General features: G+C 33.2%; 1 protein-coding gene across 1 annotated transcript in view; it reads left to right on the plus strand.

The window, feature by feature from the left end:
• The window catches only part of Ano3 (anoctamin 3), a 286,849-nt gene that overhangs the window by 83,938 nt on the left and 184,338 nt on the right, over positions 1-18,573 (plus strand). Inside the window, exons 2-3 of the mRNA XM_074043012.1 lie at positions 10,844-11,038; positions 16,642-16,713. Of these exons, the coding sequence (XP_073899113.1) occupies positions 10,844-11,038; positions 16,642-16,713 (267 nt within the window). The remainder of the gene's footprint in view (positions 1-10,843; positions 11,039-16,641; positions 16,714-18,573) is intronic.

Here is an 18,573-nt window from a genome sequence, read left to right on the forward strand (position 1 = left end):
TATGAGATTCTAAGAAAAGTAATACATATAGGTAAAAGCAATATAAGAATCTCTAAATATGTGTGTCAAAATTCTTTTAACTCTACACCAGAAAGTGAACTTCATTCTATGTAAGTTAAAAATAAATAAAAGTAAAAAACTAAGTATATAAGTTGTCCAGTAAAATACATATTGTTTTTATAATGGGAATGGAAAGTACTTAGCAAAAAGAAGCTTAGGTTTTAGAGCACTCAAAATTTTGAAAAAAAGTATGATCTTCCTGACATTTAAAATATTATAAACTGTGATATTTACCAGTAAATATGAACTGTGATATTTAAAATATTATTTTAAAAAATGAAAACTCAATGTTAAAACTGAAATCTTGACTTTCTATAAAAATTATCACTGAAAGAAGTATCTGGCTAATAATTGGTGCAAAATTAACTGTTAGTAATATAAACATAAAGAATTAATAATAATGACAAAATATTTTATGTGTACCATATATTACTTTTATTTAAAAATAAATTGCTTTTTATAACACCATACAGCAAGAACAAATAAAATTTGCTATCCTTAGCTAGTTGAAAAATGTATCCAGAATCAATAGCCTGCTTTGTTTTCTTATAGCATTAGTAAAGTAGTTTTCCCCATCCACAAGCTTTTGAAACTAGTTTTCAATTATAAAAGACCAAACTATGTTCCAAAGCAGATGTATAAATTTCCAGCCTTTGGCACAGCGTGGAGAAACCCACATATAAGCACAACAGCAGCAGGTGGCAAGAAGTGGGAAGTTCCATGGTTACAAATGTTCACATAGGCTAAAAATATAGAACAGGTTGTGTCCTGATGCATACTGCTTAGACTAGTCACCACGTGTTTGGGTTCAGAGTCTACACATCAACAAGTTTGCTTCCAGTTAAGTGTTGTTTTTAATTAATAAACTGTGTGCTTGGATGAGAGCTTTAGTTTTTAAAAATGCCATCACAGACCTGTGAAATATCATGAAAGCTTTCAGAGTTTCCTCATTTCTTGGACACAGTAAAATATGGTTTTATTATTGGGTCCATGTAGCTCTTCCAGAACTCAAATGCCATTTTTGAGTTGTTTGGCATGGAACTGCATGTGCTGCTCTTCACATTCTTTTTGTCATTGGTGTAAACTTTAGAGCTCTGCAGCTTGCCAGAAACTGTAAGGTTTTGAATGTTATATCCTAACCTAAACCCAGGCTGAGTTCCCATTAGGAATCTTCCATTAGCAGGCAAGGATGGCCTGAAGTTCCATTTTTTCCATGTCACACACAGACAAAAATTATACTTAGTGTAATATGAGAGGCACCAGTGTGGTTTTCACAACAGTGACTAAAGTATTCCAAGATTTCATTTTCGTGACTTGGGTCAAAGTACTTAGTAGTAAATAGATGCAAAAGCTTTGATTTTTGTTTTTGAAGTCTACTGATAACAACAGTAATGATAGGAAACAACACACACGCACACTCATGCACATACACACACACACACACACACACACACACACACACACATAAATTTAATAGTAATGTACCGTGATTGCAAACTTGATAATGAATGACTGTTGCTGAAATTTCTTTGTTTTTGACTAACTTCATACAAGAGATAGCTTGGGAGCCAAAATCTTTTTTTCTTAATTTTGAGCTAGCATACAGTAATAATATAAGGGGATTTCATTGTGATAATTCCATAATATCCTTTTCCTTTTCCCCTCCATCTCCTCCTGATTCCTCTCCCTTAGCCAGTCCCCGTTTCACATTTATGTCCCATTATTATCATCAACACCATTATCATCACCATCATCATTTTAGGTCTGGATTCCACAAATAAGCAAGAATATGTGATATTTGGCCTTTTGAGCTTGGCTTATCTCACTCAGCATAATGATCTCCTCTTTAAAGTATCTGGCCCATTCTAGTGAAGAATCAAACAGTTGTTTTAGGTCATAAAATAGCAGTAGATTAAGGGGCATGAGCTTCAGGCACATGGGATAGAAGGACACTGTCACTTGGTAGAGTCTCCAGTGATCACTACAAGTTGATTCCACCAAGATCATTTGTCCAGGTAAGTGTACTTCCCACATCTGCATGAAGAAGGCCTATAGTATATTAATTAGAGGAAAAGTCTCAAGATATATGGAGCCCATTTTGAACAGGGTATCTCTAACTACTTAGAGATCAGTATCTGTGATACTGATGGAAACTGGACTGACTCTTGCTGGTTTCCCATGATTTCCAAACACTAAAAAATTAGATGATTATATAGAAAAAATAGCACTCACTTATTCTTCATTCTTAAATAAGCTCTATTAGAGGTTAGACAGGAAGTTCAGGATGAACATTTATTCCCACTTGGTGCCTTCAATCAGAATCATTGTAAGCTTTGAATTTCCTTATAATTCCCAATGCAATGTTGATACAGTGGTTGCATCACCATCACATTTGAATCATCTATGAAAATGCATAAAGAATCCACCAACTCCACATTTTTCAGATTTTGAGCACAGAACTGCTACTGTCTTTGAATGTAAGACACACGTTCCTTTAAACATTTTAATGGGACTTCTTCAAAAATTTTATGATCGTGTTCACCCAGGAGCAACCCTCAACAAAGTCTTCTGACCTACAGAATGTTTGAAATGTGCGCACGTGTGTGTGTGTGTGTGTGTGTGTGTGTATTACTAGGACAGACCAATGGTCTTACATATGCTAGGTAGGTACTCTGCCATCTGAGGCTTGCCCCCAGCCCTTTTTGTTTTAGCTTATATTTTAGGTAGGCTTTTGTGCTTTTGTTTGGTGTTACACTATCATCCTCTTCCCTCTGCCTCCTGCACAGCCTCTCTACCTTCTGTGAAGCTAAGATTATAAGTACAAAACACCATACTGAACCTTTATTTTGTTTTTAAGATAGGGTCTCACTTCTTGCTTTCCTCTAGAGGCTTTGGACTTATGATTAAGCTGCCTCCCTCTCCTGAATAGCTGAGATTATAGGCATATGCCACAAGGCCTGGAAATATGTTATTAGTTAACACCATTAAACTTATAGCTATTTGTTACATAGAAAAGAAATATTAATTCTCTGTGCTATGATAACATTTCTAGCATCTCTGAACTAAGCAAGTTAGGTATCTCTGTACAAAGATCCATATTGGAAAAAGAAAGGAGCTTAGCTAAACCATAGTAATGAATCATGCAGATAAAGTTGAATATATTCTGTTAAATCTCACTTTGTTAATATCTGGGTCCATTACATACTGTTAACACTTGATTGACTGATCAACCTGATTCACAAAAAAATATGTTTTTATAAACATCATTAATAAGCTAATGTTTTAGTTTGAAGATAATCTGCTTTAAATCTTTCGAGGGAGGGGGCGGAGTGGGTGGTAAGGGAGGGGGTGGGGGCAGGGGGAAGAAATGAACCCAGCCTTGTATGCACATATGAATAATAAAAGAAAAAGGAAAAAAAAAGAAACAAAGAACAGATGGGACAAATAAAAAAAGCAATATGAAAAAAAAAATCTTTCAGTCAGAATGTTGTAGTCTTGAATTTGTAAACTTCTCATTTAGTTCCTAGTTTGAAACTTATGATTTGGGGAGCATGCTATCAACATTATTATCATTTTCAAGATCATTCTGTTAAAATGAGCATTGATCACTATTAAATTTGTATCAATCATGGTTCTTGAGTTTGACAGAACCAATAGTAGAGAGAGAGGGAGATTATAGGAGAATTGGTTCTGTGACTATCAATACCATGATAAGCTATGCATAAACTGGAGTCTTTGGGGTTCCAATAGCATAGCTCAGTTCAAATCTGAAAGCCTCAGATGAGGGAAATCAATGGTGTGACTCATGCTAATCATGGGCGCTACCACTGAGCTGCACTCTGAACCCCATGAAATTTTTTTTGAGGAGGTGAAATAAGTCTGGTCCTATGGCATTCTTTAGAAAGTGGTACTACCTTGTGTGTGGGGTTAAGGCCTCTGACAAGCAACTTATATCATTAGAAGAGTTTAAAATGCTGAAAACATAAAGGCATAAATTATTTAACTCCAATTAAATATCAAACATAGGTAATAAATACTTATAAAAAAGCAATTTCTCTACAATTCAGTCTAGTTTATTCAGTACTAATTAAGGTGTAACCCCCATTTTTATTGTATATCTATGTGCTAAAAGAAACATGAATACCTTAGGAAAAGAGTTACTACATATCTTTAGATGTAAAAGCTTCAGAAATGCTTTTTGTTATTCTAAATGTACATAGTTATAGTTCAGGGTGGAAATCTTGTTCCATCTTATGTAATAGTGACACCATTAACTCACTTATAAATGCAGGAGACAATGTAAGATTATGTTCTAGGCATTTTTCATGCTCATAATTATATGAGTGAAGTATTATTATTTGCATATTAAAGATTAGGAAACTGGCTAGCACTGTAAACCAGAGAAACTATCAACCTTATCTACTCACCCATCCATCTCTCTCTAAGAACAAAGTTGATCAGGAAGACAGAATTTTAAAAACAAATGAGTTCATTTCTACCTTAAAGATGCTCATGATCTCACAGAAATACACCTGTTATTACTAAAGTAGGTGTGCCCTGGAATGTTACAGAGCTTCATGATATGCTGTTGCTAAAGCTGTCTAAGAAAATTAGAAACCTTTCCTAGTGGTAAGAGCCCCACTTTGAAAACCTGAAGAAAATTTCAGAAACAAAAGAAGCAAAAGCAAGGGGGAAAATGTAGAAGGGTGAATGGCTATGTATTTTAAAGGAATAAGAAGACAGTACATGGATTATATTAATGAACTAATGAATTTGACTCAGCTGAAATTCAATGGGAGAAAAATCTACTGATTTGTCTGTTATTTCCAGGTTTTTTCTGTACAGTCTAAAGACTATCTTTTGCATCATAATGCCTCTTATAAATAACAAGAATCTATGTGGGTCCAAGTTCAATTCTTCCCTTATAAATCCCTCAGAGACCTAAGAGAGAAGCAATGGAATTAATGGTGGTGTTGGTTGAGGTGGGTACTAACCATAGCAGTTCAAATAAATGTTTATCATCATTCTTGTAATGATAATATTCACATCAGATGAAGTTATCAAATGAATATTTAACAAAATAATTAATTTATACTTAAAGCAGTATTACAAGAGATAAATTATAGAAGTATTCAAATTTCAAAATAGTGTACTATGAAGATAATTGACCCATGAGGTTATCAATTAATCTTGGTAGGTTCAAAGAGTTTTATCTAATTTGTTGATTACTGGATCCTTATTTTCTAGAAAGTGTATCTACCATGTATTATATTAAACACTTGTCAAGTTGCTGAATGGATTATTTAAGTACTCAATTAGTTAATTAATTAGTTTTCAATTTAGTAAATATTCACTCATGTTCTATGTGTACAGAACAGTAGTGTCAGGTACTGAAGCTCTGTGGCTGTGAACAAGACAAACTGTGAATCTTGCCTTCACAGAATACAGCATTTTACTGGAGACACCATAAACTAAATAATAATCTAGTAAATAAATGTAAACATGATAAGATCTCTTAAAGCAAAGTACATGTTTTTAAGAGAACATAAGCCAAGAAAAATGAGTCTCTGTAGGGTGAGTACATGACTTAAAATGGAAAATTTCCTATAGCAAGTAAGAATTTAGCATAAGACAATATTTACCTGTAATTTGCATTTAAGAGGCAAAACCCAAAGCATTCAAAGCAAAAGACTAAGATTTTGAAAATCCTGTCTAATAACTGCAAATCAGAGAACAGTGTATAAAGATGAAAGCAAAATTAAGAACACTCATGTCATTTTCAAGACTTCTAAAAGTTATTTTGTTGATTCCATGCCTTTCTTTTGGTATTTCTGCCTTGCATTAAACATCTTAGAGAGCTTTTCTTTATGCATCTTCATATATTGTAGTTGAAGAGATAAATTTGACTTTGCTAATTGCTCTTCAAGTGTTGAATATGTATTCTTCACTTTTGTATCCTGCACAGAGCCTTCCACATAGCAAGTAAGCTCAAAAGTTCATTGAAGTCAAAAGATAACTCTTGGATAGTTACCTTTATGTGACTTAGAGTACTTATAATATATGGGGTGAAGCTTAATTTTTACTCTTTCATGGTAAAAATGCATATGTTGTCTTCTACTCCCAAAGGCTATGTTGACTATTTCTCTCAAATTATTAATCTGTACACTCCATTTGTCCTTTCATCCTATACCTTTTCCCACCTTGCCATATCAGGAAGCAGATATCTAAGGACCACCACAACCTAGGGTCCCCAGAGTCTATAGTATCCATGTAGATCTGACCGGTGAGAACCAGCAGCAACAGACTAGATGCTGATCAAAGAAGTTGGGATATTCGCCCTCCTGGCTCCTTCTTGCCAGTCTGTGGCTTGTTTGTAGCTACACTCTTAGCTAAGCCCTTAAATTCTGCTGGATTTCCTCTCCATCAGCTATAATTATCTCCAGGTTCCCGTATCTTGTTCCTTCAAGCCTAAAAATAAAAAAAGTTTTTTGACCCTTGTGAATTGTAGGAAGGTGGCTTCACCAATCTTTTTTGGGTTTCTGTATATCTAGGTTTCACCCTTGTGAACATTCCTTTTAATACACATTTCGCAAGTAATCTGAATTAGCTTTTCTTATCCTATATAGAGTTCTGATCCATTAGTCATCTTTTTATGTTGTTCAAAATTAAAGTAAAAGAAAAAGTTAATGGAGATAAAAGGACATTTCTGAGTAAACAAAGAAACAACAGTATGTTATATTGCAAAAAGCAGAGGCTGTGAAATTAGATGGTTTGTTCTGAGCCCAAACATTTTCTAGATGTGAGATTTGGGACAAATTGCTTAAGTCCTTTGTGTTTGGGGATTTTCACCCATCAAATGGGGGCAATTTCTAGCATTACTAATAAGAGAATATTGATAACATGCAGGATTCATCTGGCACTGTGGCACTCCATAAAAGGTGATTTTTATCCCTAGTAAAAAGTGACTTTTATTCAAAAAAGGGCACAAAGAATAAACCAGAAATCTTCCTTTAATGAAGATAGAGATACAATGACTTTGACAAGGAAGACAAATTGGAAAATGTGATATCTATTTATGCTTTTACACAATGGTTATTGCATAGACAAACATGATATAAAGAAAAGTATTTGGATTTTATAAAATTAAATAGTATCCCAAGATACCCATACTCAGCATATCAATTTTCAAATACTTCCAATAGAGTTATGAAATCATATTAAGCCACATATGACAGAGATTAATATGCTTGTCATTTGTAACATTCCCCTTTTATGGGAATGATTTAAAATCCATTAGGAAAGAATATCACGGGTACCTGGTAAATCCGTAGAAGAAAAACAAATGGAACTTGGGAACGCATAAGAAAAAGTCTGAATATGCTATGAGAGGAATTTTAGTTATGTCAAAGAACAGATATTGTTGCAAATGTCAAACATAGATGTGATGGCATTGGGTCATAAAATTTGAAAAGAAACTTTGTACTTTGAATTAGAATATCAGCCTAGTTTATATTGGTTTCTGACAAAGATGATCTGCACAATATCCTTGAAAACAATTGATAGTTTGCTAAGGCAGGGTATTAAAAATACATAAGGAAAATGTGGAACAGCCAAAAGAATACTTGTTTGATTTTCAGTATTATTTTATTTTTAAATGTTATATTTGACAAATATCTTCAGCAGTAATGGGTTTATGCAGCATTTTCTGCAGATTTTCTTATGTGCATAATCCTTTGAATACAACAGGTTTAATCTGACTATTAGAAATAAATGAAAACATAGCAGAAAGAATATGTAATAAAAAGAATGAGCTCTTTAGAGCCGATTCAGCTCTTTAAAGCTGATTCAGCTCTTATGCATTTGCACTATTCATTTTATCTTTCAACAACCACTTTTGAAATTCACCTTGATTTACAGACTATCAACATGTCAAACCGTAGGTGAGTAGGGGTCCTGAATAGGTAAGAGTGGATGGAGATGCAGCTATGTCACTGTCTTTGTACTTCATACTCTATTGGTATATGGACATTTCTGAGTGTTACCTTTTAGTGTCTGTGAATTTGAAGGTGAATGGATTATTTTATCAATTTTCAAACTAATTTGTAGATGTATCACAATGGAGTGCTAGAAAGTGCTTATAATATAAAATCCCTATTTTGCTCAATTATCTGTGTGATTTATAGTATTTTACTTTTCTTCTCTAGCCTTGATTTCTCAATAGTTAATAGAAATCACAGTATCTGCCTCATAAGGCTATTGGAAAATTAAATTAAAAAGCATACACACATTATATACAATAAAAAATAAAATATTCAAGAAACTTAGACTATCTATAAATGAATACACAAAATTCACACAACACACAAAATAGCTTACTCATTTAAGCATTACATTTGGCTATGCAATATGTGAAAATATATTCAAATTGCAAAGTGAAAATTACAACAATGAGGTTTTTGCTTATTGTCTTTTCTTTGTTCAAAATCAGGACTGTTGACGCTATGTAGATTTGGGCTAAGCACAGGTATGGGATTCCATTCTGTACTACTCATGGAAGTGTGAACAGATAAAGATTTTAGAAAAAGATGGTTTTATCCAAATGATAAATATTCATGTTCTTTCATCTAGCATTTCTACATGTAAACATTTCCTCTTAAAGAAATACTAAATGTGTGCAAAAACATATGTAAGTATACTCATGGCAATACTCTTCTTAAAATGAATTATTGAAAAATACCTAAATGTCTATTGACATGGGAATGATCAAACAAATTGTTCCACCAATACTATGTAATATTTCATAGAAGTTATAAAAGTCTGAGATAGATCTATATGGACTGAAATGAAAAAATATCTAAGAATTTTTAAATGGGCAAATATATGATGTGACACACTGTATGATTCTATTGTAAGAAAACTGTTTTGTAAACAAGTTTATGTACATTGGTATAGAAAAATATCAGTAAACTGAAAACATTTGCTTCATTTAGGGAGGAGGATGAATTCAGGGATCATCCAGCAGACAGCATGCATACCCAACTGCCTAAAGAGGTATCAATCAAAAACTCTTGAGACAATGGTTGAAGATACAGCAGCTTTGTAAAAGTTATCATATATGCAAGTAAAGTGAAAGATAAAATTGTGACAACCATTTTCTGAAAAATGCTTTATAGCTCTAAATTCAATATACGACACATACTGGACAAAGTATAGCCTTATTATACAGATGACTGTGTAAAGTTCTGATTTATAGACTTCTGAGGATATAAGGCTATTGAAAGATCTGATAGTCGCAACCAAACTTTCATGCCTCAAACATTTTTGAGACACCATTTAGGTGCCAGGCACTGCCATTGGGCAATGGAAGTAGAGATAAGAGAAGAAGTTGGCTTTCCTGTAAGGCATGCACAATGTCAGCTGACTCTCATTCAAATATCCATTCAGCTAAGACATATTTGTCAAGAGCTTTCAGAAGCCAAGAAGGGTTTTAGATACTCAAGATGATACAGTAAAAACCATAATCATAAAGAGAAACAAAAACAAAAAGACAGAAAGAAAATGCCATTGGGAAGCTTGCATTAAAAAGGTATGCAAAATTTTAAAAATAAGCAAGCAAAATATATGGTGTGGGTGTTAAACAAAAAATAAGCAAGAAAGATGTGACTTATAATCTAAATTTGTTACAGATTGATGGACAATAACCTTGAAATGATAAGATAAAAATGACAATACCCATTAAGAATTAAGGGGATTTGAAGTATTTTTTTTTTTAGAGCTAGATGAAGAAAAATAGGATAAAAAGAGGAAATTAGCAGTAAAGGGGATATCTAATCCACCTCAAGACAAATTGACCTGAACTGTGTAGCCAGCTCCTCTGGAGATGGTTGCAAGAGAAGTATTGTCGGTGTAGGATATGGAGTTGCACCAGGTTTGGGTGAGATAATGTAAAGAAATGTATTATTCACAGAATAATTTAAGAAGGATGGTTGATATAAATCTTCAGAAACATAATGAATCAATCTGAGTGAGATGTTCTCAGAACTGGCCATGCTTGGAGATATTTAGCTATCAGAGTTCCAGGGATGAACACTGACCTAGGTCTGACATGACAAGGATGAAGATGAATGGAAGCATGAAATTGGACCAATTCTTTGCTGGAGTACGCAGTGTATAGGGACTCATACTTGTGGAGGCAGGGGCCTGTTGATGGACATTCTTTCTTCAGCATCCCTGCATAAAGGGAAGGAATCTTATAGGAGCACAGGAATGCTCTCTCAATCCTTGCTTACTGGCAGTTTTTATTCTGTACTATGCTATCACTTTCCAGTTTCTAAATCACTGTTGGTTAGTTCATTAAGTACATGTTAAAGACAAATAGAAAGGAGGAATTTGTTCAATAATCATCATCTGAATGCGTTGGGTTTTATTTATTTTGCTTCCTACAAACATAAATGACTGTTTATTCAAAGACAATCCAATTCATTCAATGTCATATCTCTGCAAACATCAATTCCGTTTATTTTTTCCCAAAATCTTTTTTAAATGGTGAAAGTTCAAGCTGAAAGAGAAGCTGTTTACTTATCAGAACTATTTGACAAAAATCTCAAGCACTTTCCTTAACAAAATAGAAATAAAACCAACTCAGTACTAAAATCTGGATGGTACTTAGCAAGAGTACATTCTTGAAACAGTCATCACAAGAATTAAAATTATTTACTGACCTTATTTATTGACCATTTATAATTGTTTCAAATTACTAAAATTCATTGCATTGGATTTGCAGGTATGAATATAAGCAAAAGTGAGATAATGAAAGAAACTTCATTAAAACCATCTCGGAGATCCCTGCCTTGCCTTGCCCAGAGTTACGCTCATTCAAAGAGTTTGAGCCAATCTACTTCGCTATTCCAGTCAACTGAGAGTGAATCTCAGGCTCCCACTTCTGTAACCTTAATCTCTGCTGACAAAGCAGAGCAAGGTGAGCAACAATTCCTGTTTTCTTATTCAACATGTACAGTAAGTGTTTTCAATACATTCCTTCCTTCCTTTTTCCATTTGACTACTATTTGTAGAACTCTGCAGGAGGAATGCTGGCCTAGGTAGGAGACCAATATTTTATGCCAGTCAGACAAAAGGCCATTTGTTGGCCAAATGTGTTTTTATTTCTTCTTTACCTTGCAAGTGGCCAATCCCATGGAAAATTGGACAAATATTTACTGTCTATAGAAGAAGGCAGGCTCAAAACATGAATCAGTGAATCATATACCTACTGTTCATATCTCAGTAGTAAATGAGTACTATTCCTGGTACAAACTTATAATCAGTATTCAAGTAGAATATATCAGCAATAAAGAATTCAGCCTCCTAAAAAGAAACATGAACAGAAAATACGTAATGGGATCCTAAAGAGAGAAGATAAAAAATACACAATCATGAGAGCTCAGTAGAAATAAATCTCACTCAAAAAATACATAACCAAATAGGAATTAGGAAAGAATCAAATTTTATTAACTTGGTAAGCCACCAACCCTCTAGAATGAACAAGGAAGAAATAAATGAATGAGTACTTGAAACAATCAGGAAAAATCACATAACATTAAATAATAGCTAAATGTAAATTGTCTTAATTTCTCCAATTGAAGGATATAGACTTCTGTATCTAGAAGAAACTCACCTACTTGCAAAATCATAAGCAGACTTAAAGTGAAGTGTTGGAAAATGATATTACAAGCAAACAAAACCCCAAATGAAGAAGGAATAGCTATACTCAGGGTTAATTATCCTCAACTTGACAAAAGAAGTTTCCAGTCAAATTTAGTCAAAACAGACAAAAGGTACTATGTATTAATAAAGGAAAAATCCATCAAGAAGTTATAATAATTATAGATATAAGCACCAAATTCTGGTGCATCCAATTTCATAAAACAAACACAACTGTATATAAAGAGACAAATAGATCCAGTGCAGTAATACTGAGTTACTGCAATACCCCACTCAATATCAACAGATAGATCATTTAAACAAAAAAAATGAAGAAACTTCAGAATTAATGTGCACTATAGAGCAAATGGACAGATATCTAGAGATGTTGGCAGAATACACATTCTTCCCAGAAGCTCTTGGAATTTCCTTCAAAATGCATCACATTCTAAGCCATCAAGCAAGTCTTAACAAATGTAAGAAATTGAAATAACTTTGAAAATGATCAGATCAAAATGCAATAAAACTAGAAATCAATAAAAATCTATAGAAAACATACAAATACATGAAGATCAAACAATATCCTTTCCATGTACTAATGATTCATTGAAGAAACTTAGGGGAAATATTTTAAATTCATAGAATCAAATGAAAATAAAAGCATACCTTAATAGAACCTGTGGGATACAGTGGAGGCAGTTTTAAGAGGGTAGCTTATAGTTAGAGTGCCTACATTAAAGAATCAGAGAGATCTCAACCAAATATCCCTCAGGTTATGCACCTTAAACTATTAGAAAAAAAACAAGAAAATGCAAAATTAAAAGCAGTAAAGAAATAATAAGAATCAGAGCTGAAATTAATGAAATGAAAACTGAAAGACTAACACAAAGGATCAATAAAATAGTTTGCTCTTTGAAAAGACTTTTTTAAAAAAGTTTGACAAACCCTTAGCCAAACTAATACAGAAAGAGAAGACCAAAATTAATAAAATTAGAAGTGAAAATATACCACTAAAATCCAGAGATTCAGAGATTTACTAGGGGGTATTCTGAAGAATTATATTCCAATAAGTTGGAAAATCTAAATGAAAAAAAGTTTTACACATATAACCTATCCCAAGAAATCTATATCTCTATCTCTCTAGCTATAGCTAGCTCTCTCTACATATATATATGTACATATATATATAAAGAGATGATGTATAATATAGATAGATAGATAGAAATACAGATCATAGCAAGCAATGAGATCAAACCAGTACTAAAAAAATAATAATAAAAGTCTCCCAAGGTTGGATGTGTTGATTCATGCCTGTAACTCTAGCTACAAAGAAAGTGGAGATTGGGAGGATTGTGTTTTGATGCATGCCTGGATAAAAAGTTAGTAAGACCCCATCTCATCCAATATGCCTGGCATTGTGGGTCATGCCTGTGGTTTCAGTTATATCTGAAGCCATAGGTAGGAAGATTAAAGTTGAGGCTGGCCCTGGCAAAAAATTGCAAAACCCTATCTAAAAAATGTCACGTAAAAAGGACTGGAAGTGTGGCTCAAGTGGTAGAGTATTTGCCTAGCAAATGCAAGGCCCTGAGTTCAAACCCCAGTACCGCAAAATAGTGACTAAATAAAAACAGCCTAGGACTCAATTCTGAATTGTACCCAATGCTTAAAGAACTAATACCAATGCTCCCCAAACTATTCCATTTAACAAAAAGGGAAAGAACTGTTTGAAATAAATTCTACAAAGTATTATCTTTATAGCAAAATTAGATAAGGACACAACATAAAAATAAAACCATGGAACAATTTCCATGATGAACATGGTATAAAAATCCTCATTAAAATATTTGCAAGCTGAATTCAACAACATATTTAAAAAATCATACACAGTGATCAAATTAGCTTCATTCCAGGGATGCAAGGTTGCTTCAACATATGCAAATCAGTACAGGTAATACAGCACATAACTGGGATCAGGGACAAAAATCACATAACTTTATCAAAAGATCTAGTGAAAACTTTTGACAAATTTCAACATCCCTTCATACTTGAAGCAACTAGGAACAGAAGAATCATATACCTCTACATACTAAAGATTATATATGGCAAACCTGTAGCCCACATTATACTGAATTGGGAAACCTGAAAATACTTCCTCTGAAATAAGGACAAAGACAAGGGTGTCCACTCTCATCACTCTTATTCAATTAAAAATCAATATATAAAAAAGTAGCTTTTTTATGTACCAACAACAAATTCAATGAGAATGAAAATAGGAAAACAATCTCATTTGTGATAGTGTCCCTCCCACACAAAAATACCAGGAAAGAATATAACCAAAGATGTCAACGTCCACCGTAGAAAGACTTTTAACAGTGAAGAAATAAATTGAAAAACACATTAGAAGATGGAGAGAGATCCCATTTCCATAGATGGAAGAATTAACATAGCTAAAATAACCATATTACCAAAAGATATCTACATAAACAATGCAATCCCCATCAAAGTTCCAATGACATTCTTCACAGAACTAGAAAAATCAATCCTGAAATTCATATGGAAGCACAAAAGATCCCAAATAAAGCAATCCCGAGGAAAAATAGCTATGCTGGAATTTCCCAATACCTGACATCAAATTATCCTTTAGAAGCTGGGAGTGATGGTGCACAGATGTGATCCCAGAACTCAGGAGGCTCAGATAGGAGGATCACAAGTTTGCGGCCAGCCTGAGCTACATAGTACAACTCTGTCTCAAGAAAACAAACAACAACCAAACAGTAATATTACACAACCATAGTAACAAAATCAGCACAGCACTGGCACAAGAAACAGAAATGTAAAGCAATACAATAGACTAGAGAGCCCAGAAATAAAACCACATAACTACCCAATCTTATTCTCAACAATGGTGCCAAAAATATAAATTTGCTATAAGACCACCTCTTTATCAAATGGTGCTGGGAACTGGATATCCACAGACAAAAGACTGAAGCTAGATCTTTATCTCTTACTTTGTACAAAAATCAAATCAAAGTGAATCCAAAACTGAACAATTGAAACTATTATGGAAAAACACAAGAAAAAGCTCAAAATACAGACATAGACAACAAATTTCTGAATAGGGCTCCAAAAGATCAGGAAATAATAGCAAGAATTGACAAATGAGATTGCATCAAAATTAAAAAGTTTCTGCACAGCAAAAGAAGCAATTAACAGAGTGAAAACATTGTCTACAGAATGGGATAAAACTTTTGCCAGCTTTTTGCCTGAAAAAGAATTAAAATATTGTGTGTATATATATATGTATGTGTATATAATATGTATATGTGTAATGTGTATAAACTAAGCACTTAAGTAATGAATAATCCAAATGGGCAAATGAACTAAATGGATACTTTTCAAAAGAAAAAGTATAGAAGGTGAATAAATACATGTAAAAATGTTCCATAACTTTATCATCAGATAAATGCAAATCAAAACTATACTGAGATACCATCTCTTTCCAGTCAAAATGGCTATCATCAAGAAAACAACCACAACAAATATTGAAAAAGATATGATGGAAAGGAGAACTTAGTCACTGTTGATGGGAATATAAATGATCCCAGCTAATACAACAATCAGTATGGCATTCCCTCAAAAACACTAAAAATAGAATTACCATATAATCTTGCTGTACCACTCTTGGGTAGATAGCAAAAAGAATCAAAGTCAGCATACAAGAGAGATGCCTGCATCTTTATTTATGGTTTCACTACTAGTTACAGTTGCCAAATTATGGCATTTGCCTGGATGCCCATCAACATATTAGTGGATACAGACAACTTGGAATATAAACACAGTGGATTATTATTCAGCCACAAAGAAAAGGAAATCATAATGTTTGCAGGAAATGAATACAACTGAATATCATTAGTTAGCTAGTCAGACAAGCATTGTATGTGTTATCTCATATGTGTACTCTAGAAAACAAACATGAAAATAGAAGGGAGACTATTAAGGAAGAGGAAGAGGATCAGGGTAATGGAAGAAGAGAAAGGGAAATAGTATTTTAGTATGAACAAATAACATTTTATGCACTTATGAAAACGTCAAAATGAAAGCCCTTGTTTTGTACAATTAGTATACACCAATGAAAAACAAAACAGCAGAAAAAGAAACACCAAAGATTTTAAATTACAATTACCATGGAAATTTTGGTTTCCTATTTCATAGTCAGTTTGAATTAAATATCTGTTTAGTTCATTTACTCATTTGCATTATTCATTACAGTAAATGTAAACATGAACTACTGCTGTCAACCAAATGTTGGCAGAAAAGGGCAAAAATTCAGGGACATAACAACTATATTCCATATTAAAGTAACTTTGAGGCTAAACTAGGCAGTCTTATACACACATATGTCCAGTTGAGACACATCAGTGTCTCATTAAGACGGTCCATTTTAAGAATCACAAGACATCCATGCTTCCTGTCATTCAGTACATGGGGTGTGTTTTTATTTCCCCATTCTTCTCTGTTTTTTTTTTTTTCTGTGAGAATATATTCTTCCCTCATGATTCCTACATGTTGCTTCTTTTCCCGGGTTACCTGAAAACACCAAAATTCACTTTTAGGTTATATAGCAAAATCACTTTGCGTTATAAATTGTAAGAAAATATCCATGTTAAACAAAGAAAATGCTAATTGTTCAAGAAAGGAAATTATTAAGCTATGACACAGATGTTTCTTTTGCTGATTGAAAGTGAGCTTTTAAATAATTTCAACTCATTAACTTAAAAACTCTTCATAACTGATCATTATTTGAACATCAAACACCATGATCATTTTTCTGTTGGTATGCTATTATTTTTGAAAACTACAAAATGTTTTATTTTTTTTCAGTTGACCCCGAGGAGAATCAAAAAGACTCTGTGCTAAAATGTTCCTTTGCTGACCTCAGCGATTTTTGCTTGGGTGAGTTGATTTGTAATATTTCTGTCTTCCTCCACCTCTCTCCAAATGTACACTACATTCCACAAATCTAGAACATTTTTAGAAAAAAAATTTTGTGTTCATTCCTTAACATTTGAGGATGAGTATAATATTCTGAACATAAAAACTATTAATGCACTTATTATACAGTTTGAAATCCAAATAATGTAAGAAGATTTGTAATGAATAGCAATCCCATAATAAAAAGGACTGAAATTTTGCTCTTAGCTTCTTGGCAATTTCTTTCAATTCTATAAAAATAAATAGGGCTGGGGGCATGGCTCAAGTGATAGACTGTCTGCCTCACAAGTGGGAAGCCCTGAGTTCAAACCCCAGTACTGCCAAAGAAAGAAAAAGACAACCTATATGAATAAGTATACTGTTGAACTAGTTGTAGAGTTATCAAGTTTTGGCACCCAATATTTGCAATGATATTAATGCTGAAATATTTTATCCTGATCTTCCATTTAACATGAATTTATTACATTTTCCTGTAACAATGACAAGTTTACAGAAACTCTTTTTTTGCCCTCTGAAGTTATCATTGCCTCACAAACATACATTCAAATCTTCAGTTTGCTCTTACTCCTGAGTGATGCCTTTGAACTGGAATTTTTTACTTTACAAATTATATGGAACTAAAATAAACCTAATAAATGAAAAAGAAATATAAATTTATTCAAACACTTTTTTGCAAGGTCATAGTAAATTCATTTACAACCAGCAGAAATTAGGCCCTAAGTGTTCAGAAGTGAAAGCATTGATAGCCTAGCTGCCCTGCCCACATTAGGGATCATGACCCTAGTTGCACTGTCTTGTCTCCTAGGAGATCAAGTCCCTGTTCCCAGCTCTAGACTATCAGGTTAAATTTGTCTGAGGAGTGAATGAGTATCCATACTTTTATTGTCTCCAAGGTGAGCATGAAGTGTGACCAGAAGTAAAAATTTCTAGCTTAATAATTGTATCTAAGGACATTGTTAAGGCATTTTTCATCATTTCTAAACTCATAATCTATGTTATTTGTAATGATTATGAAAATTTTTGAATTAGTAATGTTTCTTATTAATATTTTTATGTGTGTGGATAGAAACAGTGCTGGCTTATTAAGTAAGTATCTTAATTAAAGACACTAGCAGGTTCATTTCATAAATAATATAAAATTCAGTGAGAACAAAGACAAGACACTCCATTAGAATACAAAGGTCTTTCCTATAAGTAACTAATTGTAACAGTATTGCTATTTATCACTTATTTGGAATTTTTTTTAAAAAGAGAAAATCTAAAGTTTTCTTTTTCCAAAATATCCATACAGTTGGTAGTTTCTATGGCTTTTCACTAACCACTCTCTTAAATTAGCACCAATTAACAGTATAACAATCAGGATACATATACAAACCTTTCATTTCAAGTCAATGAATCTTATTTTTGAAAATGTGTCTTTCCAAATTTAAGAGCAATTTTTCTAAACACTATAATCAGAGGCCCTGATTCCACATTTCTTTCCTCATCATTTTGGTGTGTCTCCATCATTTGAGCACATGATATTTACATCTCTCACCTGGTATTTACATCTCTCTGGGTATTGTACCTCAGACTAGATATTTTAGCATCCCCTAGTATCGATATACTATTCATTTGTGTTAGAAGAATGTCACAGATTCTGAAAAGGTTAAAACACCTATGGATGTAACCCTAAGTATCCCCAGAATCCATCCGAATGAGCACTTGGTAGGGAAATACTTGTTTAAAGTCACCTGCACGTCTATAATATAGGTTTCCTCATTAACTTTGACAAAAGGTCAAGCAAAATGATGTCACATATAACAACAATATAATTAAATA

The sequence above is a fragment of the Castor canadensis genome, chromosome 1 (genome assembly GCF_047511655.1).
Source record: "Castor canadensis chromosome 1, mCasCan1.hap1v2, whole genome shotgun sequence".
NCBI lineage: Eukaryota > Metazoa > Chordata > Mammalia > Rodentia > Castoridae > Castor > Castor canadensis.